Raw genomic sequence first — 27,399 nt, 5'->3', positions numbered from 1 at the left:
CAGACCATGAAATCATCGGAGACTGAGCTGTTATTCATTAGATTTATTAGAGATCCCAACTTAAAAAGAGGGGCTGTGGCGGGTGGGCGGGAACCTGGGCTGCATACAGAGGCTGGCTATGGCCAGCAGTGGCTGCACTGGAGGGACACGGTCCCCTGGTTGGATTGTCACACACTAGACCGCATGGGCTGAGGACCCGGGAAGCCCTCGCCCCGATGAGTAAGACACACGAGGTTTGTAGTTTTCAGAATGGATTCAGCAATAAAAACAGGACGGGGTGAGGGTGTGAGTTTTAACCACCGGAGTCTGAGGAGGTGGGGGTGGGAGACGAAGAACTGCGGAGACAGTACCGTGCCAAGGGACCCCACGGGGAGGGCATATTGCACTGAGGTTGGTGTGGGGCAGAAGAGGGCCTTGCTGGGATGGCCTGAGGGGACAGAGGCGGGCCAGGGGGACACCTCATCAGCCTTGGAGGCGCCTCAGAGCCTTACAGTACAGTTCACTCGCTGTCCACGCTGGGGCGATAGCGGCCGTTGGAGAGAACAGGATATGGGGCACAGGATGGGGAGTCACAAAAATATTTACAGATTCTTTTTTTTTGAGAGGGTTTCAGGACGACTTTGCACCCCTGCTCCTTCTGCCTCCACCTTCCAAGTGAGGCATGCAAGTCGTGTGCATGCAAGCCTCTGGGCTCCGAGATGCTGGGATGGACCGTGGAGCGCATGCGGCTCGGTGAGCTCTGCCCACTGAGTGATAGGGCCAGCCCTGTGTTTTCCTTTTGCCCTCTTGAAACAGGGTTTCATTCTGTAGCCCTGGCTAGCTTGGAACCTGCCACAAACCTCCTGCCTTAACCTTCCAAGTGGTGGGATGACAGATGTGACACTATGACCAGCAGGATCTAGGCAAGGCCTGAATTTGCATTGCAACCCTTGAATTAACTCTCTCAGCAGTGGCTCACCACAGCCACGTTCACTTGTGGGTCCCAAAACAACAGGACTTCCATAAGCAAGCGATGCAGACCTTTGAAGGGGGCTTTGAGACTTAACACAAACGTGACAGGCCATCTCTCCTACTGTGGCCCTCACCAGCAGAGGTCCTGGCCCAGCAGCATCCTTTCTTGCCATGATGGAAATTGGCTCCTGAGGGAAGGGCTGTGTCAGGCTCCCCATTGCTCCACTAGCCCGCTGCAGTCCTTGTAAGCCAGCCAGGTCCTGACCCACATGTCCCTGAAGGGGCAGCCTGAGAGGCCCATGCGGCTGACCCAAAGGCAGTGTACCGGAGCTGCTGCTCGGCCGTCAGAACATCCCAGCTTGACTCTTTCTACCGCACCAGCATGGGTGGAGCATCCACAACGCAGGGACCCGGCATGACTGGGCTGTTCCCAATGCACTGGGGTCTGCCCGGGGAGGAGACGGCTCCCACGCCCTGGCACTCTGGTGGACAGAGTTAGCTGTGGTCGTGACATCACCATCTCCCTTACCTTCTTCGGCCAGGGTGTCGGAGGACCTCAAGTCAAGCTGTGCCCTTCTTGAGGTGGGATCTGCTCTGAGGAGAGTTCCATGGGAGTTGAGGGGGACCCACGGCCCCTGCTCGGGGGTTTCTGGGGGATGAGAGGCAGTCAGCATCAGGGGACTGTAGCCGCAGGACTTCGTGCGCGGGGGACATCCTTCCAGTGCCGGTAAACAGATGCAGAAAGTGCACAGGGCATGGCTAGTCCTGGTCTGCCTGGGCCCCAAACCTGAGGTGACACATGGGCTGGTGAGGCAGCCACTTAGGAGCACAGACCTGGATGGCAAGCGAAGACTCCAGGGCCTGTCCCCTCTGCAGGCCTCCACAAGTGCCCTGGAGTGTGTGGGCTTTACTGGAACCACCTGGGTCCTCAAAGTATCGAGACATGTAGAGCCTGATCCACCAAGACTGGTGGCTGCAGCCCCTTCCTGGGTTTTCTGTCCTTTTTTCCGAGAAACTCACTCCTGTGTCCCCTCCCGTGCAAAAAGGACCCAAAATAAATACAGGATCGGCCCCCAACAGGCACAGGTAGCGGCAGATGGTGGGCCGAGCTATCCTTGGGACGGGCCTGGCCGCTGGCATCCGACAGCGGGGAGGGCGAGAAGAGGTCGGGCCAGGGCCATCAGGGTGATGTCGCTGAGCTCTGGGCCCCAGTCGGGGGGGCAGCGCCTCCAGGAAGTGCTGGGGTAGCAGAAGGACGCTGGGCTCCAGACTGGGGGCTGCATAGAAGTTACTGCAAAGACCAAAAGGTTAGATGAGGGAGGGTGGAGCCCGGGTGGGGCCCAGCCACCCGCTAAGCCTCCTGCTGCCGGTGGGCGTGGCCCAGAGGCCAGGCTTGGCTTTCCTGGGCCGAGGGACTGGCGCGTACAGAGAGATGCCTGTGGCTAGAGCAGCGGGAAGGAAGGCACGGAGGAGTTGGGGCGGGGGCGGGGGGTGGGGATAGGAGTTGGAAAAAAAGGAGCGTGAAGAGTCTACGGGCAGGAGGCTGGATAAAGGGAGCCAGAGGAAGAGAGGGAGGTGGCCAGAGGGAGGGAGGAGCCGGAGGAAAAGGAGGCGTCACCAAAGGGAGGAGGGCCGGCAGTCACCCGGGGAGGGGAGGAGCTCCGGCCTAGTCCTCCCGCCCTGCCTGGGGACTTACTGTGTCGCTCTCGCCGTCGGAGGCGGGCCGCGCGCTATAGTGAAGCGGGGAGTACACCCAGCTCCTCTCGTCGGTGGGCTGTGCAGCGCGTGCAGGAGGGGTGCAGAAGAGCAGGGGGCGAGGAGCAGACAGGCAGAAGGAAGAGACAGAAAGTAAAAGAGGGGGACCCCAACCCTGGGGAGCAGCTGCACTCCCTGCTCCCTCTGTGAGGGGCACCTGCCCCAACCCTCGGCCCTGGGGCAGCGGCGGCGGGTGGCAGCGGGCAGCAGTTAGTGAAGCTGGGCGCAGGCGGGAAGGGGTGGGCGCCGGGCGGGCCGTGGTCTCCCCCCCGTCTCCTCTCGTATCCTCCCATCTGCCCCACTGCCCTGGTCCCCACCTGTCCAGCCAGCAGCGGAGCCAGGCCCTCCCTGCTCTGGCCAGCCCCTGGGCTGCCCCCGCCCGCAGCAGTGGGGCGCTGAGCAGTGTGGGTGCAGGGACAGGCCATGGCTCCCGCATGAGTGCCACTGGAGCCGAGCCTCGGCGGGCTCCCACAGGCCCAGAGCTTGGGTGTCACCTGACCCCTGCAGGGCTTCCCAGGACAAGGAGCGCTGGCTGTCCGGGAGTGGGGCCCAGAAGGGCCTCAGGCGGCACGGCTGGCGGTGCTGGGCAGGGAAGATCAAAGCCCAGCCAGGCTCACCTGAGCAGACGCCCAAGGTCTACTTCCTGCATGGTGTTCAACATAGTCTGCCCTGAAGAGGGCAGCCTTCCCCCCACTTTAGCAACCCCTGATTCCATGCAGTCCCAGTCCTGGTTCCACCTCTCAAAGCTGGGGTGAATGCTGCGTGCCACATCTGTGCTCTTCCTGCGACTGCAATGCCGTGCAGCCCTGAGCAGGAAACCCAGCCTCTCTGGGCCTGGCACTCCTTGTCGATCTGGAGGTAACAGCCCCAGCTACAAGGCCCAGTCCGTCTGCTCCGGTCCAGTCACGTGTACTGGGAGGTGGCTTGGGCAGTGATGTGATGGGGACTGTGCGGACCGGGTTCCCTGTATAGTGTGGGCTTCAGTTTCTCCTCCTGTGTGTGAAGTATGCTAGAGGGAACGGCCGAGCCTGGCTCACTGGTTCCCACAGCCCCGGGCTCAGCAACACCTGATGCTAAGTCCCCTACTCGTGACACTGGTGGGCCAGGGTCTCAGCTCCTGCCGCAGGTGGGTGGCTGAGAATGAGCGGTGTTCAGGTCACAGCGTACACCTGGTCTGGGTGGGGCTCTGCTGACCTACACTACAGCTCTGATTTCCTCAGTCACTTGAGAGAAGGGTGTGGGGTGCCGTGTTCCGAAGCCCCATCTCCACGCGTGATGGGCTGAGGTCACTTACAGCGCCTGTGTGGCTTGGTGTCACGGCCCGCAGTTGCTGACGACGGGGAGAGAAAAGCCAGTATCTCCCGTGAGCGAACTGGCCACACAGCGGGCCGGGCGGGAAGAAGGAAGAGAGGAGAGGGCAGAGGATGAGGCGGGAACCAGGCAGGGGACACAGGCAGGTGGCTGAGCGGGAGGGCAGGCAGGAGCGAGCAACTGAAGCAGGACGTGTAGGTGGGGTCGGGGCTGGGGACCCAGTGAGGCCAGAACCTAATCCAGGAGGCACCCCTGGGCACTTCCAGGTCAAAACCAGCAACACATGCCCATCCTCGGGCCCAACACAGCTGACCATATGCCGGGCCAGCGCTCTCTAGGGACTCAGTGGAGCAGCGTAGACGGGTGAGTTAGTGGGGAAGCAGTAAGGACCCCAGATGAGGCTGGAGCACCAGGGACAAGAGACAGCATTGGGGTACTGCCAGCTGACCCCAAGGGGCGGCTGAGCTCTGACCTGTTTGTGGGCCTGTCCCTTTACTGGGCCAGCGACCCTGCTGACTTTTCTCCCTGTAGTGGATTGTGGGGGGTGGCTGTCATGGATGGTCCCAGATCCCCAACGCCTGGGCAGAACTAGCCTTGTCCACGAAGCGCCATGTCCCACCTCACTGAGCAGGCAGCATGGGGCCTTCCTGTCACTCACAGGGTCCCCAAGACCCAGTATCCTGAACAGAGCCTGCCCCAGAAGGACAGAGCTTTCTCAAGGGTTCCCAGCTTCCCAGAGACACAGGGCCTCAGTCTTTGCTCAGGTCTGCCCATGGCCAAGAGGAGCAATGGCTCTGCCACCCTGAGTGAGCACACCAGACACAGAAGCAGGTGTGACTGTCCACAGGCCGAGGGCACAACGGCCACAGGGGCTCGGAGGAACTTACAAAATAGATGTCTGTAGAGGGAGCATCTTCTTCATCCGAGGCCTGGCTGGCGGGCTCTGAGGCCTGGCTAGCGGCGTCCACTTCCACGGTGGCTGCAGCTGACGCCCCAGATGGGGGGACCTCCGCTCTGGAGACAGTGGTGGAGCCCCAGGTGGTTCTGTGCACTCCCTTCCCAGCCCTTCCTGGGCCTACCACCTCCCTCCCCACCTCAGGGGACACCACTTTTGGTTTTGGAGACAGGGCCTCAACACATAGCCGTCTGTGCTGCCTGGTTCTGTGAACGCAAACAAGCCAGTCACCCTTGAAGAGGGACCCATGACGGAGAAAAGCGCCCCACATCTTCCAGACAACAGTCTGTGGGACAGTCTTTCTTCTACTGACTTATGTATTTATTTCGAGACAGGGTCTCTCAGCCCAGCCCAGATGCCCTGCAGCTCACTCTGTAGACCCGGCTGGCCTTGAACCAGATCCACCTCTGCCTCCCCTGTGCTGGGATGAAAGCCTGTGCCATCATCCCCAGCCTGCGGGACATTTTCTCTCTTTCTTTATTTTTCCCCCCAAGACAGGGTTTCTCTATGTAGCCTTGGCTGTCCTGGGCTCGCTAGCCGCTAGCCTCAAACTCACAGCAATCCTTTTGCCTCTGACTCCCAAGTGCTGGCACCAAGGCTTGCGCCACAATGCCCAGCTGGGGGCACTTTCTTAATTGACTGATGTGGGAGGGTCTGGCCGCAGGTGATTCTGGGATGTGTAAGAGAGCAGGCTGAAGGAGCCCCGGGGAGCAGCACCCCTCCATGGCCTCAGCCTGTTCCAGCCCTGACTTCCCTCAGCGATGGCAGTGACCTGACAGTTATAAGCAGAAGTAAACCCTTTCCTCCCCAAGTTGCTTATGGTCATGGTGCTTACTGCAGCAACAGAAACCGTAAGCCAGACAGCGTCCTTGGGCCTCTGCCTCCCCACTGCTGAGGTGACAGGTGTCACAGCCCTCGGCAGCTCAGCCTGGGGCCTTCCTTGTGTTGACAGAGCAGGCTGGGTGGGCTGGGTGGGCTGTTCTCGGTGGGCCACCAGGCGTCCCTCGGTGCCCCCTGGAGGGTTGCCCTGGCATCACCATCCCTGAGAGGAGGGCACTCACCCCTCACCCTGCTCCTTGGGGGCCACAATCCCCACATCGCACACTGGCTCCACCTGCACTGTTATCTTCTGCAGGTCCTCCATGTGGGGCTCCTCCTGGGGCCTGCAGGGGGTGGCCCAGCCTCAGTATCCTCCAGGGCACCCAGAGCTGCATGCAATTCGTGGTCCCGGGGAGTCCTAGCCTGGGGCTTCAAGGGCCTGGGGGCTGCTGCTGGGTCCTGCTGTGGCCTGGGCAGCATGGGTGGGTGACCATGTGGCCAGTGGCCCACAAGCTTGGGAGCTGGGCACTGCTCCGGTGTCTGGACTGACGTGTAGGAGGGTCGGAAGGTTCCAAAAGCCAGCCAGGCCTGCAGTGTTTGTGGGTGGAGCCTGGAGCTCAATGCCAAACGCTGCTGCCTTTGAGGCAGGGAAATGGGACCCGGGGAAAGAGGGGGCTCACCGGCCTTCCTGGCCCGAAGACTGCGCACGCCGCCTGTGGGGGAGGCACAGGTGATGGGTCCCTGCTGTCAGAGCCTGCCTGCTCCCAGCACCGGCTCCAGACAGCAACACCCACCTGTACCGGGGCTGCTCTGACGTCTCTGAAGGAGAGCGCTCTGGGATGGACAGGGAGGTGGAGGACAGTGTGGTGGCGATGGAGGCCGTGGTGGCTTCCTCAAAGGACGGTGGGGTGCAGGGCAGGAGATCAGGCCGGCCTGTGGGAGCAGCAAGCAGGAGCTGGTGTGGCTGAGCCCTTCTCTCCGGCTACTCAGCTCCGCCTCAGGCCTGATGCGCTGGCCCTCCCTAGCCTCTCCCGGGAGCCTGCAGATGTCCCCACCTCCCCCACCTCCAGGTGTCACATGCCCCAGCCCAGGTGCCCAGGTTCCTTCGAGGGCTGGTTTCCTGGGTGCCCAGACTTGAGGCTGGCAGGTCACCTTCGTCCTCCAAGGTGGGGTAGCTGCGGGCCCCCCGAAGGTCGTACTGAGCGTCTTCTCTCTCGCTGGGGATCTGGCTGGCTGAGAAGGCGGCCGTAGGCCCCAGGGGTTTGACGGCCAACAGGGCGCCACGCCCTTTCTTGGATGGGGAGGATTTCAAGGCTGCAGGGAGAAGGGGCAAGGGTTCAGTGGGGTGGGCTGCAGTTCCATGGCTTCTGGAGGCAACTCTCCCCCCTTCACTGGCTGCGTCCTGTCTCCTGCTGCCGCGCCAGAGTGATCTGGGAGGTGCTGCCTGTCTCTTGACCCAGGCCCGGCTGCAGGTCAGGCTCACTGGGCTCACTGGCTGGCCCGCTCTTCCCCCATCCCTGCCTGGGACTCTCTGGCCCGTTCCCCTCCCACAGGTGGTGGCTCACAGGAACTCTTCCGGAAGACCGTGCTGCTCATGAACTTGAAGAAGCGTTCGGCATAGAAGCTGGGCCGGTGGACCGAGACAGTGTCCTAGGGAGACAGCAGGGAGGGGACGAGATCATGCAGCAGCCCCTTACTTGCTACCGACACAAGGTCATGATGTAGCCCAGGCTCTGCCTCAGGCCCCAGTGAGCGGATCACAGGCGTGCACCACCTCTCCTCTCCATCCTGACCTCAGCACATTCTGGAAGCTTCCGCCTAGGTCCTCCTAATGACCCTGAGGAGCTTCCCTGTTGGGCCTGGAGTCTGTGTGCAGTCTTAAACAAGTAAGAATCCCTGAGGCAGGGGCTGTGGGTGCAAGGACCCCAGCAGCTGATCACGTAATGACACCCTTCCAAGTACTCCTGTGGAAACCGGGCCAGAGGCCAGCCACGAGCTGTGCGGCACCTGTCTGTGCCCTGTCCATCTTGGCCCGGACAGGTGACAGGCCTGGCCTCCCTGGGCAGGACAGACCCTGAGGAGCCTGAGCTGCTCAGCGAAGGGCCACCGGGTGCAGTGAAGGAGTGACACTCACCCCATCGTGGACGAGGGCCTTCCAGGTGTGTTCTAACTTCTTAATGAACCTGGGGACGGACAGACAGGCAGGCCCCGAATGTCAGCCACTGCTTGGCAAAGCCAGCCTGGAGGGCAGGGCTGGGAGGGACCCAAGGAACTGACAGGCAGGGGCGTGGCCCGGAGGGGTGCACACCTGTAGGACTGCAGAATGTCGATGATTCCAATGTGCAGCAGCAGCCGTTCCCCGCGCCCATTCACGGCAGGGATCCCGCCCATCCTGCGGAGAGAGGCCAGGTCCACAGCTCCGGGGGCGGCCGTGCCGGGGCGACTGGGAGGCCGGCAGCTGCCCTGGGGCCCAGGCTGAGCGGACACGGCACGCCCCCATGCACATGCACACTGCACGCAGGGCATGGCTGCCTCGCACATCCTCAGCTTAACGCCCCAGGCCTGCCCCGAGAGGGCATTAACACCCAGGCCAGTTAGTGACCCCCCTCGATGCCACAGCGGCCCAAAGCTCCACAGGCTCAGCTCACTCCACACAGGGTGCGCAGGCTCACCTGGTCCCCTCGGGGCCCCACGCAGACCCTACAAAAGCCAAGATGAGCTGAGGGGTGGCGGCTGCATAGCACCTCTGCTCTTCTCCCTCCACACGTGACAGAGCCATGGCCAACAGTTCTGGGAGGCCAAGCCAGGGTCACCGGGCCTCACCCCTCCCCACTCTGGAGACTTTGCACAGTCAGAACTCTGAGGGGCAGGGACCTTCCCCGTCAGGGCCATGGGGGTGGGCTGGATGATGAGGGGAGGTCGTGCAGGTCTCCTGATGGCCACTGCAAAGCCACTCTCCCTCTTTTTATTAGACAGGGTCTCATTATGCAGCGCTGGCTGTCCTGGAACTCACAAGATTCTCCTGCCTTCACCTCCCTAGTGCTGGGATCAAAGGGTGTGCCACCACATCAGGCTTCACTGCCCCCTTGGGGCCAGGACCCGTCACTACACAGCCGGTCCACCAACCCACTTACGTGTCATCGGTCTCAATGGGCTCCCCTCGGGCAGCGCCGCCCTGGATGGACTCCATGGCTGTGGAGTACAGGGCCTTCTGTGCCACCGGCCGCTTCTCGTCTGCCGTGCTCCGGGCGCCCTCTGCCTGGCGCTCCCGCTCCCGCTGGTCAATGTTGTGCACCCCCAGCAGGAGACTGTAGTCCATGATCTTGAAGCTCTCCAGCACCTGGAGACGTGGGTCAGCCACAGGTGGGGACTGGAGCCAGGGACAGGCAGTGCCGCTGCCAACCCAGACCTAACGGGGACCCGGGGCTTCTGGCACCGGATTGTGGTGGCCTGGCCGGGACAGAAGGTCCGGGTTCTCTCCCGGATCTAGGGCGTGGACCAGGAGGTGCTAGATGCCCCTGCGGGGGGGGGGGGGTGTCCTGGGGCTGGAAGCCAGCGCAGCTCAGCACAGGCAGAAGAGGCAGGAGGGGCCTGAGCGGCTCCTTCAGGGAGCCTGAGAGCTGTGGACAAGCTCAGAAAACAGGGTGCTGATCGCTGATGGGGCCTGGTGTGCTTCAGGCCCAGGACAAGTGGCTGCAGGTTCTCCCAGCATTCCTCAGTCCCTACCTGCTGCCTTGCCTGGCTGGCAACTCTCTACCGGCAACCCCCCACCCTGAACTTTCCAGGGCAGGAGCTTCCCTCCTCCTCAACATGTAATCTGGACATTTCGTTGTTATTACTTTTTTTCTCTCTTACCCCCTTGCATGGCAAACAAGGGCTGCGTCCAATGAACCTACATTTATATACTTTAACTTGCTTTATATGAGAAGCAGCCCAAGCTCCTCCTTTTTTAATTATAGAAAAAGGGAGGAATGTTAGTTTTAGGCATCCTGCTTCTGGGCTGCCTAGCAACCTATGATGTCATCAAGTGTCCTCCGCCAGGTAGCCACACCTTAAAAGGACCAACCCACCACTTAGTCATTCTCTTGCCCTCTTACTCTCTCGCGCTCTCCTGCTCTCTCTCCTTTCTCTGGCGGGGCGCCCCTCCTTCCCCCTCCTCCTATCATGTCTTCTTCTCTCCTTCTCTCTCTTCATCTCCATCTAATAAACCTTTCATATAAAATCTGTGTGCATCATCATTTCATTGGTCCTAACAGGGCCCTCCTCCTCATCTCGGCAAGACACAAGACTTAGAAAGTGCTTTTAGGTAGGCCTTGTTCGGTGAACTCCTTTAATTCTAGCACTTGAAAGACTGAGGCAGGTGAGTCTCTGTGACTTTGAGGCCAGCCCAGGCTGCGTAGTAAGACAGTATCTAAAACAACAACAAACAACCCACACATGAAAACCAAAATGCCGGGTGTGGTGGGCACAGGTGACATCTAAGCACTCAGGGAGTGGAGATAGGAGGCCAAGGTCATCGGTGGGGAGTTCAAGGCCAGCCTGGGGTATGTGACCCTTCACACTATGTATCAAAATGTGGCAATCTTCTTCTCAGCCTCCCAGGGGCTAGAATGACAGGCGCGTGTGGCCACAGCTGTTTGGGCTGCAAACCCCACCCCCCACGCCCCACTGTTCCAGGATCCTTGGAAGGCAGTAGCTTTTCTTCACATGCTGGTCACTCAGGACCACTGAGCACTGACCCATGTGGCCACGGCACCATGTGTGAGCATGCTGCAGAGCCCTCATGCTTTTTTCACAAGTAGTACTTTGCTTTGCCTTATGTTTGAGAGAGGGTTTCACGCAGCCCAGGCTAGCCTCAAACTCATCATGTAGCTGAGGATGACCCTCCTGCCTCCACCACCTGGTTTCTGTAGTGGTCGGATGGAATTCAGGGCTCCAGCATGGTGGGCAGGGCCTCGACCCTCTGAAGCCCTGTTTCCAGCCAACCAGCCCCAATGCTACCTAGGCACTAACCCCTGAGCTACCCTCAGCCCCTCTTCATTTTCTATGAGGGGATAGGTTATGTTTAACCTACCCTAGCTTTGAGTGCATCCCCAGCCCGCCTGTCCTCCTACCTCAGCCTCCCGAGCGCTGGGCGGGCCGGGCTCGCCAGCGCACCCAGGCGGCTGCGGGGTGACGGCGGGCTTACCAGGCAGTCGCGCTGCAGCGTCTTGACCAGGGCCCCGAAGGTGTCGGGGTCCAGCAGCAGCCCCTCGGGCATGTCCTGCAGGAAGTCCAGGTCCTTGTAGGTGGGCAGGCTCTTCTCCTTCTCCTTCTTGCTCGCCCTGCGCTTGTACGTGGAGCCCTTGAGGTCAAACTTGAGGTGCATCTTGACGACACGGGGCAGCACGTTGTTCATGACCACCACACGGATGTTCTTGCCTCCCGACTGCACGCAGTACAGCCCATAGAACTTGGGCAGCAGCGTGCGCGGGTTCTGGTTGAGGTTCTGTGAGGCGAGGGCACAGGGGGCTGTCGGGTGGCGGCTATGGTGTGACTTCTCAAGCGCCCCCCCGCCCTCCACCCCCAGCACCTCACTGGGGCATTCTAGGCAGGGGCTCCACCCTCCTGACCCTCTCATCTCCTTGTCTTTCCTTTTTCTTTCTTTTCCTGTTTTGTTTTTTGAAACGGGGTCTCTCTGTGTAGGCCCAGCTGACCTGGAACTCACTCTGTAGACCAGGCTGGCCTCGAACTCAAGACCCGCCTGCCTCTGCCTCCCGGGTGCTGGGACGAACGTCATGCCCACCACTGCCCGGCTCTCTTCTAGTTTTTATTTTTCTGCGGATGTTTGCCTACATGCGTCAATATGCACGTTGTGTGTCTCTGGTGCCCAGAGGCTAGAACTGGGTGTCAGATCCCTTGGACCTGGGGTTGCAGGCAGCTGGGAGAAGCCATTTAGGCACTGAGATCTGGGTCCTCTGCAAGAGCAGCTGACGCTCAAACCACTGGGCCACCTCTCCCATCCCCATTACCGCTGTTTGTTTGTTTGTTTGTTTGTTTGGCAGTTAGGGCCTCACTGTGTAGCCCTGACTACTGCATGGGCCAGGCTGGCCTGTAGCTCGGAGATCTGCCTGTCTCTGCCTCCCACGAGCTGCAGATTAGAGGCCTGGCCACACACCCACATTTAACGTTGATTCTGAGGCAGTGTCTCACTGTGCGGTCCGCCTGACTCAGCCCGCAGCTACGGTGAAAGCGTGGATGGCGCACCCTGTCCCTTGCTAGTGTGGCAGTGTGCACACGCACAGGGCCGCACACCACAGCACACATGTGGAGGTCAGGGAGCATCTCTCTCCTTGTTCTGTGTTCCCCTGCAGTGCAGTGCAGTGTGTTGGGCTGGGGATGGGCGCCTTCCCCCGAGCTGCTCTCCGCTGCAGTTACCTCGTGCCTGGAGTGTTCCTGTGGTCTCTCAAGGCCAGAATTCCCATCCCATCCCATCTAGGAACACAGTTGCTAGCCCCTGAGCTCAGGACACCTAGGGCCTCACCTGGGCACCATTCAATGGAAGAATGATGCCTCAGAGGGGAAACTGAGTCACACTCAGTCTGTGCTGAGCTACCCTACGGTGGTCACATCTGACACTCCAGCCCATCGCAGCAGGCCATGCCAAGTCACTAATGAGGCTCTCGTCCTGGGCTGGGAGTCCCTAGGCCTGCACGAGTCAAGGGCAGAGACAGCTCCTGCCTGGCCGGCCTTTTACGAGGGGCCCTCGAGTCTGCCTGGGAGTCAGTGCTCTCCTGTCCCTTGGGCATCTGAGAGAGGTGCTGCTGCAGGCCAAGGGCCGTGGCAAGGTGGAGGATGGCGGTGGGCACTCCCACACGCCTTCCCCTGCCCGGGGCCTGTGAAGAAGGCTCAGGAAGGCCCGCCCTCGCCCCCGCCCCCGCCCCCCCCGCCCCCCCCCCCCGCCCCCGGCTCACCATATAGTAGCCCGGAAGCAGTTTCTGCAGGAACTCCGCCTCCTTGTGCATGACCGTCTTGATGATGAATTCATCGTCGCTGGTGACATAGAAGACAGAGCCGCTGGCACCGGGGTTGGACAGCTCGATGAGAGGCTCGTTACACAGCGAGTACTGGAGAGCAGAGGTGGAGACATGAGCTCTGGGACCGTACTCCAGGGTGCAGAGGAGGAAACGGAGGCCTCGCTGGTCACCAGAGCAGGATGGGCTTGGGCGTGCTCCCGAGTGGCAGGCCTCAGCCTCCCTCCAGCTGAGGACTGCTCGCTAACTGGGTGACGATGGCACACCTCTCTCCTTCCTACCTACTCCCACCTGCATCCTGAGCACGATTCCAGAACCCCAGCAGCCATGCCAGCTCATGGGCAACTTGTAATGTGGAGGCCGTGAGCTACGACGGCCCTCGGCCATCCTCCCTCCCCACCCTCCTCCATAAGTCACTGTCTTGCCCACACTCCAGGGAGGATGCTCATGGGGAGGGACACGAATCTCAGCCAAGCTGCAGCCGCTCCCCAGCCAGGCCATCTGTCTGTCCTTCCCCCACCCACTGCGCTGAGCTGCAAATATTCCTGGGAGGAGCGGCGCCCACCCCTGGCTGCGGCCCTGTCCCCGCACTGCTGGCCATGTGGTCTCAAGGTCACTGGGTGGTGCAGGACCCTCCTGGGAGCTGAGGTGCCTGCCCTGTGCCTGTGGCCACTCCGACCTCTGTCAACAGCGCCCCAAGTTCACTTTCCTCAAGAGCCTCTCAAGCACAGGTGCCCCGGGCCTGAAGCCCCAGCTGCTCTTTCTAGACGAATCCACGGCCCCTGCAACCTGTGCCACCTCAACAGGAGCCGGGAAACAAGGACCATGAAGAGCACACAGGGCAGGCTGCCACAAGGAGGCCTTGGGTGGCAGGGTCAGGCCAGATCCCATGGCCGAAGGCCTCTGCCCAGTGTGTGCTCCGGGAGAGGATGTGAGGTCACCGGGAGGTGTGTCCTCAAAGGGGCGGGGGGGTCTCCACTTCTGTGCCTTGGCATCTGCGTGGAGAACCCAGCAGAAGCGCACACTCCCGCCCCAGGAGGAGGCACGCAGCTGCCACTCTCAGGCTCCAGCCAGGACCAGCCTGTTACTTGGCTATACTGACTGATGTACTCACCAAGTAATCGTCTGGCCGGATGCCGAAGAGCTCCCGGAAGTAGCGGAAGGCAACAGGTGCATAGGTCTTGAAGCGGAAATCCTGGAAGTGGTGGGCGGGGGTGAGGTTGCTCCCTTCGCTGCGGAGGAGGACGCAGGGGGATGGCTGTGAGGGATGGTGGTGTTTTGGGGTGCCTCTTCCCATTTGTTCCATGCACAACCCCACAAACAACTTGGGGTCCCTGCTTAGTGAGGATGTTGTGACTGGCTTCAGGAAACACCCTAATGATCACCCCTCCCTCCCTTGAATGCACACGTGCATGTGGGGGTCAGAGGTGAAAACCTCTCCACCGTATTTCCTGATGGCCAAACGGGCCATGGATGCCCTGCCTCCCCTGCACGATGTTACAGACAGGCAGCAGGCCTGGCTCTCGAATGGGTTTGGGGACCAGAACCCAGAACCACATGCTTGAGACTGAGCCATGTCACCCACAAGCCTCCTCCCTATCTCACTGGCATGGGGGCCCGTGACACTTCTGAGGACACTCCTGAGGGCAGAGACGCTGCAGAGCAAGACCAGGCAGTCCAGCCTCTCCAGCAGCTGTGGCCGCGGCACCAGCTTTGGCCATCAGGCTGCAGGTGGGGCAGATGCCTGTACATCTATCTCCTCCCTCCCGCTGCTGAAACACTGATGTGAAGGCAGGAGCACTGGCGGCCTCGCCAGTGACAGGCGGCTCACAGAGTCCAGCCATGTGGGCGGGGCGCCTCGGCCTACCTGGGAAAGAAGATGCTTTCCACCACATAGAAGTCCTGCATGAGCACATCACGCTCCGGCTTGGAGCTGAGGTTGCCCACTGTGTACCCGATCCCCAGCTGGATGGCGCCCTTCAGGGTGGACGAGGTGGTCTGCGGGGAAAACTGCTGGCATCAGACCCTGGGGGGGCCTCTCTGTGCTGTGCAGAACCACCCCACCCACCGCAGTGTGGACGCGCGGCGGCAGCGAGACTCAGCCTCTCCCCAGCAAACAGCCACCTTCCCCAGCAGGGGTCACATGGGGCAAGTGGCTCCAGGACGGCAAGCGATTAGTGGGTGCAGGGGCTCAGGCGGGCAGCCACTTGTCATGGGGTGAGTGGGCTCTGTTTAGGGCAGCAAGGCTCTAGACCAGGACAGCAGGGACGGTCTCACGCCTCTGACAGCTGGACACTTTTGAAAAATCGTATTCAAAGGTGCTGCCTATCTCAGCAACCTATACCAACAGCCATGGGAAAAGGGCGGGGCCCAGGGGCTCGGGAGGGCCTGTGTGTCTGCACGGCCCTCCTTGCCTGGCCATCTAGGCCAGCCCCCGCCTACCTTCTTATAGGTCGTCTCTCCAGACGCATCCACGCCTCGATGGCCCAGCTTCTTCCCATGGCCAGGGCCTGGCTGCCCCATCGCTGAGGGGGCCTGGGGGATGGGAACCAAGAACAGTTAGGTTGGGAAAGCGGTCAGAGGGCTGGGGAGGCAGGTTACTGGTGCTGTGAGCTGCCTGTGGCTCTCCACACCGGCCACCAGGGGGCCACCGCTCCCAGGAGCCCAGCCCTGTCCCCCTCAGGACACTAGAGCCCGGGCTCCCGCAGCCCCACAGGCTCTGGGGCGTTCCTGGGACCCTTCCTTCCGAGGGCTTGAGGAAAAGCGGTCCTCAGCCTGGGGGACAAGGCCTCCAATTCCTCTCCATGGACCCAGGACTCTCAGACTCCAGGCCGTGGTACTAGACACCAGGCTCAGGTAGGCTTTAAATAGAACCCTCCCCCCCCCCAACATCTGCCACTGCTCTTCCTCCCAAGACACACAACAGTGTTTGGGCCCAGAAAGTGTTGTGCACAGCCTGAGGACACAGGGCTGAGGGTCAGGCACCTGCCTCCGCAGAGCGCGGATGGACGACTCACCTCAGTGAGGACTGCTTTCTTCTGGGTCATACCTGGAAAGGGAGGGCACCTTTAGTAGCTGTCCTTTATTTTATTATTATTATTGTTTTAGCTCGATGTGCACATGGATGCCAGAGGTCTAGGCCAACGCCTCCTTCAATCACGTTCCATCTCCCTGGACCGTGAAGTGTGTGTGCGTCGGTGCTGGGGTGCCTGGGGTTGCAGGGGTGGAGGCCCACACAGTCACGGGCACTTGCAGGGGGTTCAAGAGGCCGATGTGGTCTTTGCCTCTCTGTTGCGAACACTCTGGTTTAGTGTCTGGGGCACAAGGCGGTGCCTCAGAGAGACAAGCGCTCGCAGCCTTGGCCCGCTGCTACAGGACGTGAGGCCTGACCGGAGACACTCAGGTGGTCACAGCCGGTGTCGGGGGGGGGGGGGGGACAGCGAGCTGCTGGGACGGTGTGGTTCTACCTCCTGGAGCCCAGTGTCACTGTGGGGTCCTGGGGGAGACCGGCGCTGTGAGCCAAGCAATGCAAGCTCCCCGCTCACGGGACAGGCTTGGGACAGATGTTAGGCACAGCTGGATCCAGGAACACTGTGGCCCCAGGACACTCTGATCCTGACCCTGACTGGAAACGGGGACCATGGGTGGCTGCACACGGGTGACAGGGAGCAACCATTCAGCCGCAACGATGGGCCAGCACTGGGCGGCCAGCGGAAGGTTCTATCAGCTGACCCAGTATCTGCCTCGGGAGCGGACCGATCTGTGGATGTGGCACACTGTGGCAGAATTTTCTTAGAACTTGTGATGGGGGGAGGGGGGTTGGAAGCGAAAATTCAGCTGTGCTGTCAGCAGCTCCCAGGGCTGCAGGTAACATTCCGAGATCCTGAGTCACTCGCCCCGCCTACAGCCAAGCTGAGACTCCCTTGGACCATGGGCTCCTGCCTCAGTTTCCCCTCCTGCCAGCTCACCCGAACTGGCTGAAACACGAGAACAAACACGGACCCTGGGGTCACAGTCAGGAGGGGGACAGCGCCCCTCTGCGGCCCTGACACAGCTCAGATGTGCTCTCCTCTCAGCCGATTCTCTTCTCAGCGAGCAGCCCCGTTTTCCAGGAAATTATGTTTAAAAATAGTCAGGGAGGAGGGGAGGCAGGGGCACCAGCTGGCTATGGCACAGTGCCTGAGGCCCAGTCAGCCCACGCCTGCCGGCAGCACCCAGGCACGTGAGTGTACCTATAGGGGCCACGCAACGGCCCCTCAACCTGAACGCCAATGTCTGCTTTCCCAAAGCTGTGTGACCTTGGCTAAGTCTACAAATCTCTCTGGGCAGATTGGAAGTTGTGTCCCAGCCTGTCACAGGGCTACAACCGCACCCTGCCTGGGGACGCCATGCAGGCCACTCCATCTGCTCCATTAACCTCTGTAAAACTGGCAGTGCCCATCTCCTGCGGACACTCCTTCCCAGCTGTCTCCTGCCCCGCCAGCCACGCTCTCTGTCCTGCTCGCAAGACCTCAGCTGCTTCCTCCTCTGGGTTCTTCCATTCAACAACCGCTAACTGACTGACAGGTAGATCCCAGCTCTCCTCCTCTGCACCCAGCCCTCCCTCCACAGGGGCTGCTTTCCCACATGGTGGCTGTGGAAACTGAGGCAGGGAACAAGTGAACTAGGGTCATACCAGCTGCAACCCACAACAGAGGAAAAACAGGCCTCGGGCACAGGAAAGAAGGGAAGGGGCTGAAATGGACAGGAAACAGACACTGCGGCCAGGCCGGGCCTCCGCTCTGCCTTCAGGAGAGGAGGAAGTAGAGACAGGGGAAGAGGCGGCCTTCGGCCCACTGCCGCCTGCAGGCGGGTCACACCAAGTGCTTCCTTTCCAGACACCTCCTGCTTCCTTCCAGTCTGCTCAAGCCTCTCCCTCACTCCATCCTGCCCCAAGGCCTTTGCACAGCTGCGTCCTCTGTGTCCTCTGTAGCTCCTCCGCCCCACACTGATCAACACCCTCAAACATGCCCCCGGTCATGCTGGACCACCCTGTTGTTCAGCTGCTAAGGGCCCAGTGGCCGCTGCCCCGCAGCGCATGCTGGCCCTGCTCTGTCTGTGGAAGAGGCCTCATCAGGGAGGAAGACAGCCTTGGAAAACCTGGCCTGTGGTCCTGGTGGCCCAACACTTCCTGCCACACATGCCCACGGGAGCCCCAGGTGCCTCTCCACGCCGCGGCGAGGCCTGCCGAAGAGCTATCTGCAGTGACGAGCCCACTCACCAAGCGTGGCGTGCAGCCCGCTGCACAGACCAGACCGACGTGGCGCCTGTGCTCAGACCTCAAGGATAGAGAGAGCACACGCTGCCCAGCTGGGATCCCTCACTCCACTCCACGCGGTCCTGTCCTGTTGACCCATGGACTGGAGTATCACACAGCCAAGAACAGGATCTGAACCTGACACTGAGGACCCAGACAGGAAGGCTACACAGTGTAGGCTCTGTGACAGGACGTGCCCGGGACGGGAGAACACAGGGCAGTGCATTCGTGCACGGGGGCTGCCTTTCAGAGACGGAATGCTCTAGACCTACACAGATAACCCCGCTATACAATCCGAGATCGCCCTGAAGAGCACAGGTGTGTGCCTTAAATAAGCGAACCCTACAGTACCCCAACTGTAGCTCCAGGTCCCCAAGTCAAAGCACACAAGTGAGTGCCCACATCTATAAACACTGTGACCACTAGGGTGGTCTCCTGGGACCCGCATACTCCTCCTGTCACAGAGCTGGGGCCCTGGACCCTGAGTGGCCAGGGAGGGAACGCTGTGTGCAGGCTTCAGAGCCAGACATTTCACAGAGAGCCACCCACTCCCCCCCATCTGGAAGCCTGTGGACCCGGCAGGTGGGGATGGCCTCCAGCTGCAGCCGCAACCCTTAGTCCCAGCTGCCACCCTGGCAGCGCGTGAGGCGATGGCCAGTGGTCTCTTCATGCTTGAGAGAAAAAGCCTAGCTCCCCTCACAGGCAGGTGCACAGGGCCTCAGGCTGCACCCCCACCCGCCATCTGACCAGTGTGCACTGCTCTGTGCAGATGGATGCCCACCCGCCCTGTGACCCCTGTGTAGCTGGGGACACCCAGGGCACTCAGCACGCTTCTCTTTCCTCCAGCCACTTTGGGAACCCTAGCCTTGTCTGAACAACACAGTCCCACGTGAAGAGCCGCCTGGCCCACATGGGCCTCCAACAGCAGGGGCAATTTACTGAGAGAGGGGCTGGGTGCCACGCACTTCAGACACAGCCTGACACCTCTATCCCCAGAACTGCAGAGACAGGGAAAAGAGACAAGAGGGGGAAACAAAGGCAGACCTGGAGTGGGAGGAGTCGGAGGGCAGGTGGAGGAGGAGGTGACAAAGAAGGAGGGGATGGAGAAGGAGATGGAGGAGATGGAAAAGGAGGAGGCGAAGGAGGAGGAGATGGAGGAGAAGCGAATGGAGAAAGATAAGGAGGTGGAGGAGGAAGGAGAAAAGAAAGACTATCTCAAGCCAGGAAAGGGACCATCCCTGGTGGCGTAAATCCACCGTCCCAGGGCTCAGGAGGCTGAGGCAGAAGGACATGGGGAGATGATGTCACCAAGGCTAAATGCAAGACTGCAGCAAAGCAACAGCAACGCTGAGCTGGCAGCCTGCACAGGGTATGGGACCTACAGTTCAGGAGGGCTATCCTCAGCTACACAGTCAGCCTTGGCCTTGTCTCATGGAAAGCTCCAGTGTCTGGGTAGGCGACCACCTTTTCCTGGAGAGCAAGATGCCACGTTACCGGTGTGTCCTGTCACCCACTCCCAGGGTAACTGGGCCCTGTGCACTGCCCCACCCAGCACAACAGGCCACAAAGAATGGTCCATGGTGGGAAAGAAGAAATTTGCCAACCACAGTGGAGCAGCCGCTCGGGCCCTAGAGCTCCTGCTGCCCTCTCTGCGGGTTAATCTTTATCCCACGCCATCAACAGCGGGGCAGCACTGGACCCTTGGACTCCATGGGGCCCTGAGGGCCGCTGTCCCCACCCACTGCGCCGCTGCTCACTGCACAAGAGCCTGGTCTCAAGAACTCAGCCCCGCGTGGTGGCCCGTGACCATCATCTCAGCACCCAGAATCAGAGGCAGTGAGATGAGTTTCAGGCCAGCCTAGGCTACAGAGCAAGATGGCGTGTCCTATGGTGGGCAAGAAGTGGATGTTGAGACAGTGTCTCACTTCTGTTGACCAGGCTGGCCTTGAACCCACAGATACTCATGCCTCTATCCCTAGTGCTGGGGGCTCAAGCCAGGTGAGGGCTCTACCCATTGAGCCTGGGAAGATGCCTGGCCTCTGAACCCTCAGAGTTTAACTGGGGACAGGGAGGGCTGAGGACCTAGATTTAATATCTTAAGAAAACAAGTCACAGTGCTGGGTAGGACGCTGAGCACTGGGAGGCCTGGAAGCCACACAGCACACACCCAGTGGCATGGGGTGGATGGAGGGAGGGACAGGACAAGGGTCTGCTGCTGCCGGGAGGCCAAGTCTATTGACCCCCAGAGGGCCTCACATTTTTCTGATAATCAAACTGGTCCCTGGGGACACAGCCTCCTGCTGGGCATTCTGGATGGGGTGTTCTGTTCTGGCTTAGACAGAACCTACATGTGAGTGAGCTTGGTGCCTGCCACATGCTGTCCCCATCATTGCCCCAAGCCAGCATCTCTGCCACAGGACCTTTGCATGGCTGGTTCTGTCCCTGGCTCTGGCCACCAGCACCTCTATGCTGCCGGCTGCTGCTCAGGGACCTCACCTGCCCCGTACCTTCCATTTCCATGACCTCAATCCCTTTCTCCTATTGCTGTTTATTTTGTCAATTTATCCTCTAAGCATCTCTGCAGCGTGAACTGTGGCAGGACTCAGAGCCGTGTCCCAGCTGAGATTCCATCGGTTCATCCCAGGGACACCTGCAGGTGCAGGCCCTGCCCGTGCGGGCTGCTGACTCAGAGGCCATTTAGGGGCGCAGCTCACCCAGCATGCACGAGGACACCCTGCGCTCCCTGCGCCACAGAAAGAGAAGCAGCCCTCACCCGTCATCCTGGTCCTCAGGAAGCTGAGACAGGAGGATGGAGAGTTCAAGGCCAGCCTGAGTCTCACAATGACAGCCTGTCTCAAACACGGAAGGAACAGTCACAGTGACAGGGTGGACACATGACTCAAGGCACTGGCTGTTCTTCCCGAGGGCCTGGTCCCATTCCCACCATCCACATGGTGACTAGCAACCACCAGCATCTTCAGTTCCGGGGATCTATGGCACCCACATTCACGGGTGGCCGCAAACCCAGGAGGACACACGCACACGCACAGAAATAAACAGCAAAACAACCCACAGGGACACGCTTCCTCACACCTCTAGAGCAGCTGTGCTCAGGAAAGAGATGCAGGAGCTGGCGAGAAGGCTCAGGGGGTGAGGGGCTTGCTGGCAAGCTGGACAGCACGGGTCCAGTTCCCAGGACCTCACGGTAGAAAGAGGAAAGTGAGTCCTACAAACTGACCTCTGACCTCAACACCCATGGGGCAACACCCACACGCAATGTAATAAATACATACGTAACATAAAAACTGACAATAACCAAGAAGTCGGTAAAGCTGTTGTGGAAAGCCACCTGCAGCCGGCAGAGAGGGAGAAGCGTCGGGTGGCTGTGGGGGAGCCTGGCTTGACAGGGTTTCTCTGTCACTCAGCGAATCCGCCCTCGGGCAGCCACCAGGGGAAGTGAAAAGATTAATCCACCCCAAAACCTTGTGCATATACTCCCTAGGGACTTCCCGAACACAGCTAGCGGGGAGGGGGAAGGAGATGGACATCTGCGCACGGAGGAATGGCACACCAGGGTGGTTCATCCCCTGCTGGAGTATTACTCAGCCGCAAACAGGAGCCAGGCTCTGAGCGACAAAGGCTCACATCCTGTTGGCTCCCGGACGGGGCACCCAAAGACAGGAAGTGGATTCATGGATGCAAGGAGGTGCCGAGGAAGGGATGGGGTGCTGTAAGATTCTGGAATGATATGGCACAATTCTGATCTAATACTGCTCGGGGGTTCGGCAACCTGGCCCCATCCCGGGACCCTGCATAAAGGCGGGGGGGGGGGGGAGAGAGAGAGAGAGAAGTGGCATGCGCAGCAGGGGGTTGCTGGCTGCTGCTGACGGGATGCAGCCTAAGCGATGGGCTACGCACACCCACTGTGGGTGTGGATTTCACCTAGAGCCTCGAGAGTGCAGAGGTCAGCCTGCCTCTCACATCTCAGTTAACACCGGGCAGGTGGCAACCTCCTGGCTGGGCAGGCCTGGGCTCTGTGCAGGGCTGGGCTGCACTTCCTCTCCTCAGCCTGCCACTGTCCTGGGAACAAGAGGAAAGGAAGTCCCGGTGGCCACACATACCGCAGGCCCTCGGCAGCTACTGGAGACCAGCAGGGCAGGGGTACGCAGTGGGGTGAGACCCAGGGGGGCACAAGAAGGAACCCCGCGGCCCTTGTTCTCCAGGGTGACTGTCCCCTTGGCCCATCACACAAGGCAAACCCTGTGCTTCCCCATTGGTCAGTGCTGGTAAACAGGAAGCCAGGCCAGGCAGGATGACCTGGTCCTCAAGGAGCTGGACACTGCTCAATACCGGCGGTGGACGGAGGAGGGAAGGATCCAGTCTGCCCTGAAGAGCTGAGTGTCAGGCAAGGCAACCGCCATCAAAGTCCTGGACACAGGGCCTGCCTGACCCCAGCAGGACACGAGGTCAGGTGCTTGCGCCCCCGTGGGCACAGTGTCCACTGAGCAGAGGTCCTGGTCATTTTTGTTGCTCTGTGTCCCCAGCCTGGCTACGTGTAACCCCGCCCCCAACCCACAGCTCAAAAAAAAAAAAAAAAAAAAAAAAAGGAAAACGGGGGCGGGGCTGAGGCTCTCCCAGCATGTGCCAGGAGCTGGGGTCCATTCACAACCAGGCACCACAGGTGTGGCTTGTCACCCACCACTCAGGAGGCAGAGGCAGGAAAATGGGAGTTTAAGCTCATCCTCTGCTACATAGTGAGGTTGAAGCCAGCCTGGGCTACGTGCAACAGAAACAAAACAAAAAGAGGGATCAAGAATAATAAGGAAGTGGATTAAAACCCCAAAATGGAGAATTTCTTTCTCTACGATGTCCAACTGGAAACAAACAGATGGACACTCCTGACAACAGAAACACTAAGATTTGCTGATGGTCGGTGGCCCCAGAGGAGGTGTGTAGTGTGTGATGCACACTGGTGTCACAGATGAAAGTGTCACATATACGAAGAGCTCCTACAAACCAACAAAGGATTGCACAATTGGAAGCAGAAAATATGGTTTCCAGAAAATGAGGCCAAAGTTGTGTTTGGCACAGGAGCATGGAGGTGAGGGAGGAAGGTGGCAGAAGACTTCCAAAACAAAGAAACAAAAACCTAGTTCAGCGTCAGACATGATGGCCTTGGCTGAGCTCTGCATGCACCCTGCCCAATGAGCACATCAGTCCCCTCCTCACAGCAGACCCTGCCTGTACCAGCTCTCTGAGCAGGGTTAACGCCAGTGTGGTGGACCACCCAAAACCCAGCACCCTCAGAGGGCCAGAGACATGCCCTCCTCCACCCAGTGCCCTGTCAGTGCAGGCTGGGGATTACACGCGCCCCGACACAGGTGGGCACACGAGGCCACTGACCATACTGGGAGTCAGGTCCCTGAAGGCCTGTGCTGACTACGGTTCTGCCCAGCCCTGCACTGCCAGCCTGCAATGCCACGGCTTTGCACCGGCTCTGAGCTAATTCCTGGCTCAGGGTAATCCCGTGGCAGGGTCTCCCTGGGTGGCATGGGGTACAGGAAGGCCACTCGGCCCAGCAGGAAAAACAGCTGGGAACCAGCCGCTGCTTCTTAGTCCGCTCGGGACCCACCAGAGCCCTCGCCCAGCTCTCCACGCCCCTGTGGCAGCCACCACACTCATTCTCAAGGGACACAGCTGCCCATGACCAACGCCACTGTGGCCTTGACTGGGCCCAGGCTGCCATGGCATGGGTCTCATACATGCATGCAGCACACACACAAGAGCACAAGCAGCTCCGGGCTCTGGGTGGCCAGGTTCCAAAGCCTCCAGGTTCCTGCCTCCTTCCATAAGCAAGAGCTCCAGCCCAACCCCGGCCATTACTGCCCTCCACCCCCACCCGGCAGCACACCCCACCCTGCGCCCACAGCCCCGAGTCTACCAGGCACAGTTAAGCTCAAGACAGGTGAGCACTGAGAAACAAATGGCTCAGTGAGTGAAGGAACTGCCATCAAGCTAAGGACCTGAATTGCACCCCCAGGACCCACAAGACAGGAGAGGACCAACCCCCTGGAGCACGCAGCCAAGGCTAGCCTTCACTTCCTGAGGACTGGGTTTGTGTGGCAGAGCCCAGAGTCACAAGCGCTCTGCCCAGGCAGCTCCTTCCCCTATGGTCCCAACCCTCATGTTGCCTTGATGATGGCTGACCCCATCTAGTGTGCTCCTACTTGAGTCTGGGAGACACCTCCGGAGGGAAGCAGCCTGAGTCTGTGCGGGTCTGTGTGACCAGCAGTCCCAATGTAGCTGCCCAGCTCCACAGCCAAACAGGAAGGCACCCAAGGCACCCTGTGGGATGATGGGCCTGGCCGTGTGCTGATAAAACTTTATTGACAAAACTAGCATGGGGGCTGCCACTAGTCCAGCCCCTCCCCGGGCCTCAGCTCGCTGCACATGAGAATCCTGACCCCAGCAGTCTGTCGAGGAAGGGCCCCAGAGCCTCTCTCCATTAGGGAGACTGAGGCAGCAGTCGTCCAACTGCACCGTCTCAAGATGACATCTAAGACAAGACCTGAATCCTTTGTCTCTAAGGTCAACAGTTCTGACCCTCATGTCAAGGTCACTAAGTCTCCCCACCACGCTTGGCCCTGGCCACTTGGCACACCTCGGCAGTTCCTACATACCTGTTGAATGGCTCCCTGTTTTGGTGCTGGGTTGCTGGAGGAACACAAAGGCTCCTGTGGCCGGAGTGGAGGGGCAGAGCGGGAGGGGGAGGGGAGGACAGGGTTGTGGGCAGAGGGGGCCCTGAGCCAGTTTTTAACTGGGCTCCTTCTGGAACGGGAGAGCTGGTGGAAGTGGAATGAAGGATGCGAAGCTGGACCAGGTGGAGGCAGCGGGTGGAGGAGACGTGGGCAGACTCTGGGAGATTTTAGAAGCAGCGCTGACATAATTCACCGCCACTTTAGCTGGGGGAGGAGGCAGCGGCAGGTTGGCAACGATGAGGCGTAGGAACACAGCCCAGGCTCACACCACGGCCCAGGCAGGTCACAGCCCTGTCCTCACTGCCCAGCCCTCCCAAGCCACACGACGCACACAAATCAAACAGGGGCCCCCGCAGCCATGGGAAGACATGAGGCAGGCAGTTTGTGGGCCAGGCCTCTGGAGCAAGGAGACTTAACATAACTGGATTCTAGACAGCAGAGACTGGTTTTCTTCCCATCAGATTGGTGGAAATTACCAGAGCAGGTAATGGCCTGCTGGCCGGGCTGCAGGGGAGACACCAGAGCACCCCGCCTTCTGGGAAGGTGCAAGCTAGGCCTCGCTCTGCCTGCCTGTGACCTCCAATCCCCCCGTGGCTAGGGACACCAACACTCAATGCCAGCACGTTCACACATCTGACAGAGCAGCCACAGCGGAAGGCTGCGGGACTCATGCAGGTGGGTATACAGTTGGCAGTAAATAAACACAAACAGGAACAGCAACAACGACTACTTTAAGGCGGCCAGGGCTCCGGAGCTCCAGCCGAAAGGCAGAGAAGATGCAGATGGCTTCCCACTTCACAGCTGGGGGCACGTCCAGGAGCGGGACTGGTGGGATCATGAGCAGGACACGATTCTGTGTGGATGACTCTCTTAACAGGACCACAGGCGGGGGAAAAAGGACTTCTGCCAGGAATAGCCCTGGGGCCTGAGACAGGTTTGTCCTGAGCACAGTGACAGACCTTCTCGCCTCCAGACAGCTCGTCAGTCCCCAGTGAGGATGAGCAGGCCCATGGGGAAGAGATGCCTGCCGAGCCTGCCGTGGGAACTGAGCGCCCAGAACTATCAGGTTTCTGACACTCAAGGCCAGAAGGTGGACAGTGAGGAAGGGACCCTCTGTCCTCGGCACAATTCCTCCAGTACGGCAAAGGACTGACAGCGCCAGGACAGGAGGTGACAGCAGAGAAGGAGGGCAGGTGGTTGGCGGCAAGGGGCAGGTGAGCTACCACTGGGTTCCAGATGGCATGAAGGACCTGTGAGCCTGGGGTTGGGGGCCACTGGCTCCCTGGCTCCTCCTCCCTCCCTGGTGTCTGATAAGGACAGTCATCGAGATCTCTGGAAGCCCGAATGAGTCCACAGAGACCTAACCAGTTGTCAGCCACCGGGTGCTGCTGGAGAGAGCCTAGGGTTTTGTGATTCCGGAAAGTTCCTGTGACCTCGAAGGGAGCGTTCTGTTCTCTCTGAGCAGTGCATACCGTCTTGCCTGCGGACAGCGGGCCCAGAGCCATCCCTCCCGACCAAGAAGGGGGCACTAGGAAGCTAGGTGGCCTCACAGCCCCGCCAGCATGGCAGACCACGTCGTGGAGAAGGAGCTGGGACATCTGGGGGTTGACAGGACATCCGCTCACCAGGGCAGCATGGAGGAGGCGCATCACATCATTCCTTTACCTCCCCACCCCGTTTTAGAGAGAGGTAAACTGAGGTCTACGAATGGGTGATCAGAGGTGTGTAGCAGGAAGAGACCAGAAGGTGACACTTGCAACACTGACAGGCCAGCATGGTGGCCCCAGAATGGGGGTCGCGTGGAGGACATACCAACCAGGCAGGGTCCGCAGGAGGAGTCCCCCAGCAGAATGAGGGTGCTCCAGCAGCCCACACACTGTGAGAAAACCAGCTGCCACGCGCCCAAACGGGCAGCTAAGACTCGCTTGTCCCCATCACCTGCAGCAAGACGATGCCCCTAAACGGGTCCCCTGGACCTCCAAACCTGAGGACCCCTTCGGCGCTATCGCAAGCATGTGAACGGGGCTCGCTACAGGCACAGGCTCGCAGGATAAAGAGCCGCACCCACACTCGGGTGCGGATCCACCGTGCCACCAAAGTACCCTAAAACGGGCCGGGCGCTGCGAGCCCCGCATCCCCGGGCGGGGCCGTGCAGCCTCCGCGACCCGAGAGCTCGCTCCCCCCTTCCCGTTCGCGATGGGAGGGCGCGCACCCCCGCGCCGGGACGGCGATGGACCAGCCCGGCCGGCGGCAGCGCGGCGCGAAGCGAGCGGACGAAGCCACCGCGCCGCGGCGGGGGAGCGGGGAGAGGTCACCGCGGCGAGCGGGGGGACCCGGCTTACCTGCCGCCGCCCCGCTCTCCGCAGACCAGGCCGCCTCCGCCGTCACGGCCCCCGCCTCGGCGCTCTCCGCCTCGTCCGGCACCTCCAGCTCCATGGCCGAGCGCTCCGGCGGCGGCGGCAGGCCCGAGGATGCACCCGAGCTCGGCCGCCGCCGCTCAACAACAAGCGCCGGCGGCCCCACAGCGGAGGGAGGAGCGCC

At 60.4% G+C, this 27,399-nt stretch overlaps 1 protein-coding gene across 4 annotated transcripts; it reads right to left on the bottom strand.

Moving 5' to 3' along the window:
* Window positions 1-28: 28 nt before the first annotated feature.
* Window positions 29-27,399, bottom strand: Pip5k1c (phosphatidylinositol-4-phosphate 5-kinase type 1 gamma). Of its 4 annotated transcripts, XM_021636842.2 has the most exons (19): window positions 27,201-27,399; window positions 15,822-15,853; window positions 15,247-15,339; window positions 14,672-14,802; window positions 13,919-14,036; window positions 12,745-12,897; window positions 10,980-11,279; window positions 8,926-9,131; window positions 8,100-8,183; window positions 7,926-7,974; window positions 7,357-7,441; window positions 6,944-7,105; window positions 6,586-6,724; window positions 6,472-6,504; window positions 6,034-6,135; window positions 4,905-5,031; window positions 4,001-4,078; window positions 2,648-2,725; window positions 29-2,242 (listed from the first exon to the last, which is right to left on the bottom strand). In XM_021636842.2, the coding sequence occupies exons 1-19, from the start codon at window positions 27,292-27,294 to the stop codon at window positions 2,240-2,242; spliced, it is 2,067 nt and encodes a 688-aa protein (XP_021492517.1). In that variant the 5' UTR covers window positions 27,295-27,399; the 3' UTR covers window positions 29-2,239. The 4 variants fall into 4 exon arrangements, with proteins under 4 accessions (XP_021492517.1, XP_021492518.1, XP_021492519.1 ...); XM_021636843.2 differs by lacking the exon at window positions 4,001-4,078 and having other exon boundaries at window positions 27,201-27,398; XM_021636844.2 differs by lacking the exons at window positions 2,648-2,725; window positions 4,001-4,078.

This window comes from Meriones unguiculatus, chromosome 17 (assembly GCF_030254825.1).
Source record: "Meriones unguiculatus strain TT.TT164.6M chromosome 17, Bangor_MerUng_6.1, whole genome shotgun sequence".
Taxonomy (NCBI): Eukaryota; Metazoa; Chordata; class Mammalia; order Rodentia; family Muridae; genus Meriones; species Meriones unguiculatus.
This window is presented reverse-complemented; position numbering and strand designations above follow the sequence as displayed.

What these genes read in the sequence shown, in the direction of transcription:
- Pip5k1c (XM_021636842.2), bottom strand. Translation starts at nt 27,294, where the DNA reads ATGGAGCTGGAGGTGCCGGACGAGGCGGAGAGCGCCGAGGCGGGGGCC. An exon ending in GGAGAGCGGGGCGGCGGCAG is followed by an intron (nt 15,854 to 27,200) that starts GTAAGCCGGGTC and finishes CTCCCTTTCCAG; the next exon opens with GTATGACCCAGAAGAAAGCA. An exon ending in TGCTTCCGGGCTACTATATG is followed by an intron (nt 11,280 to 12,744) that starts GTGAGCCGGGGG and finishes CTCGCCTCACAG; the next exon opens with AACCTCAACCAGAACCCGCG.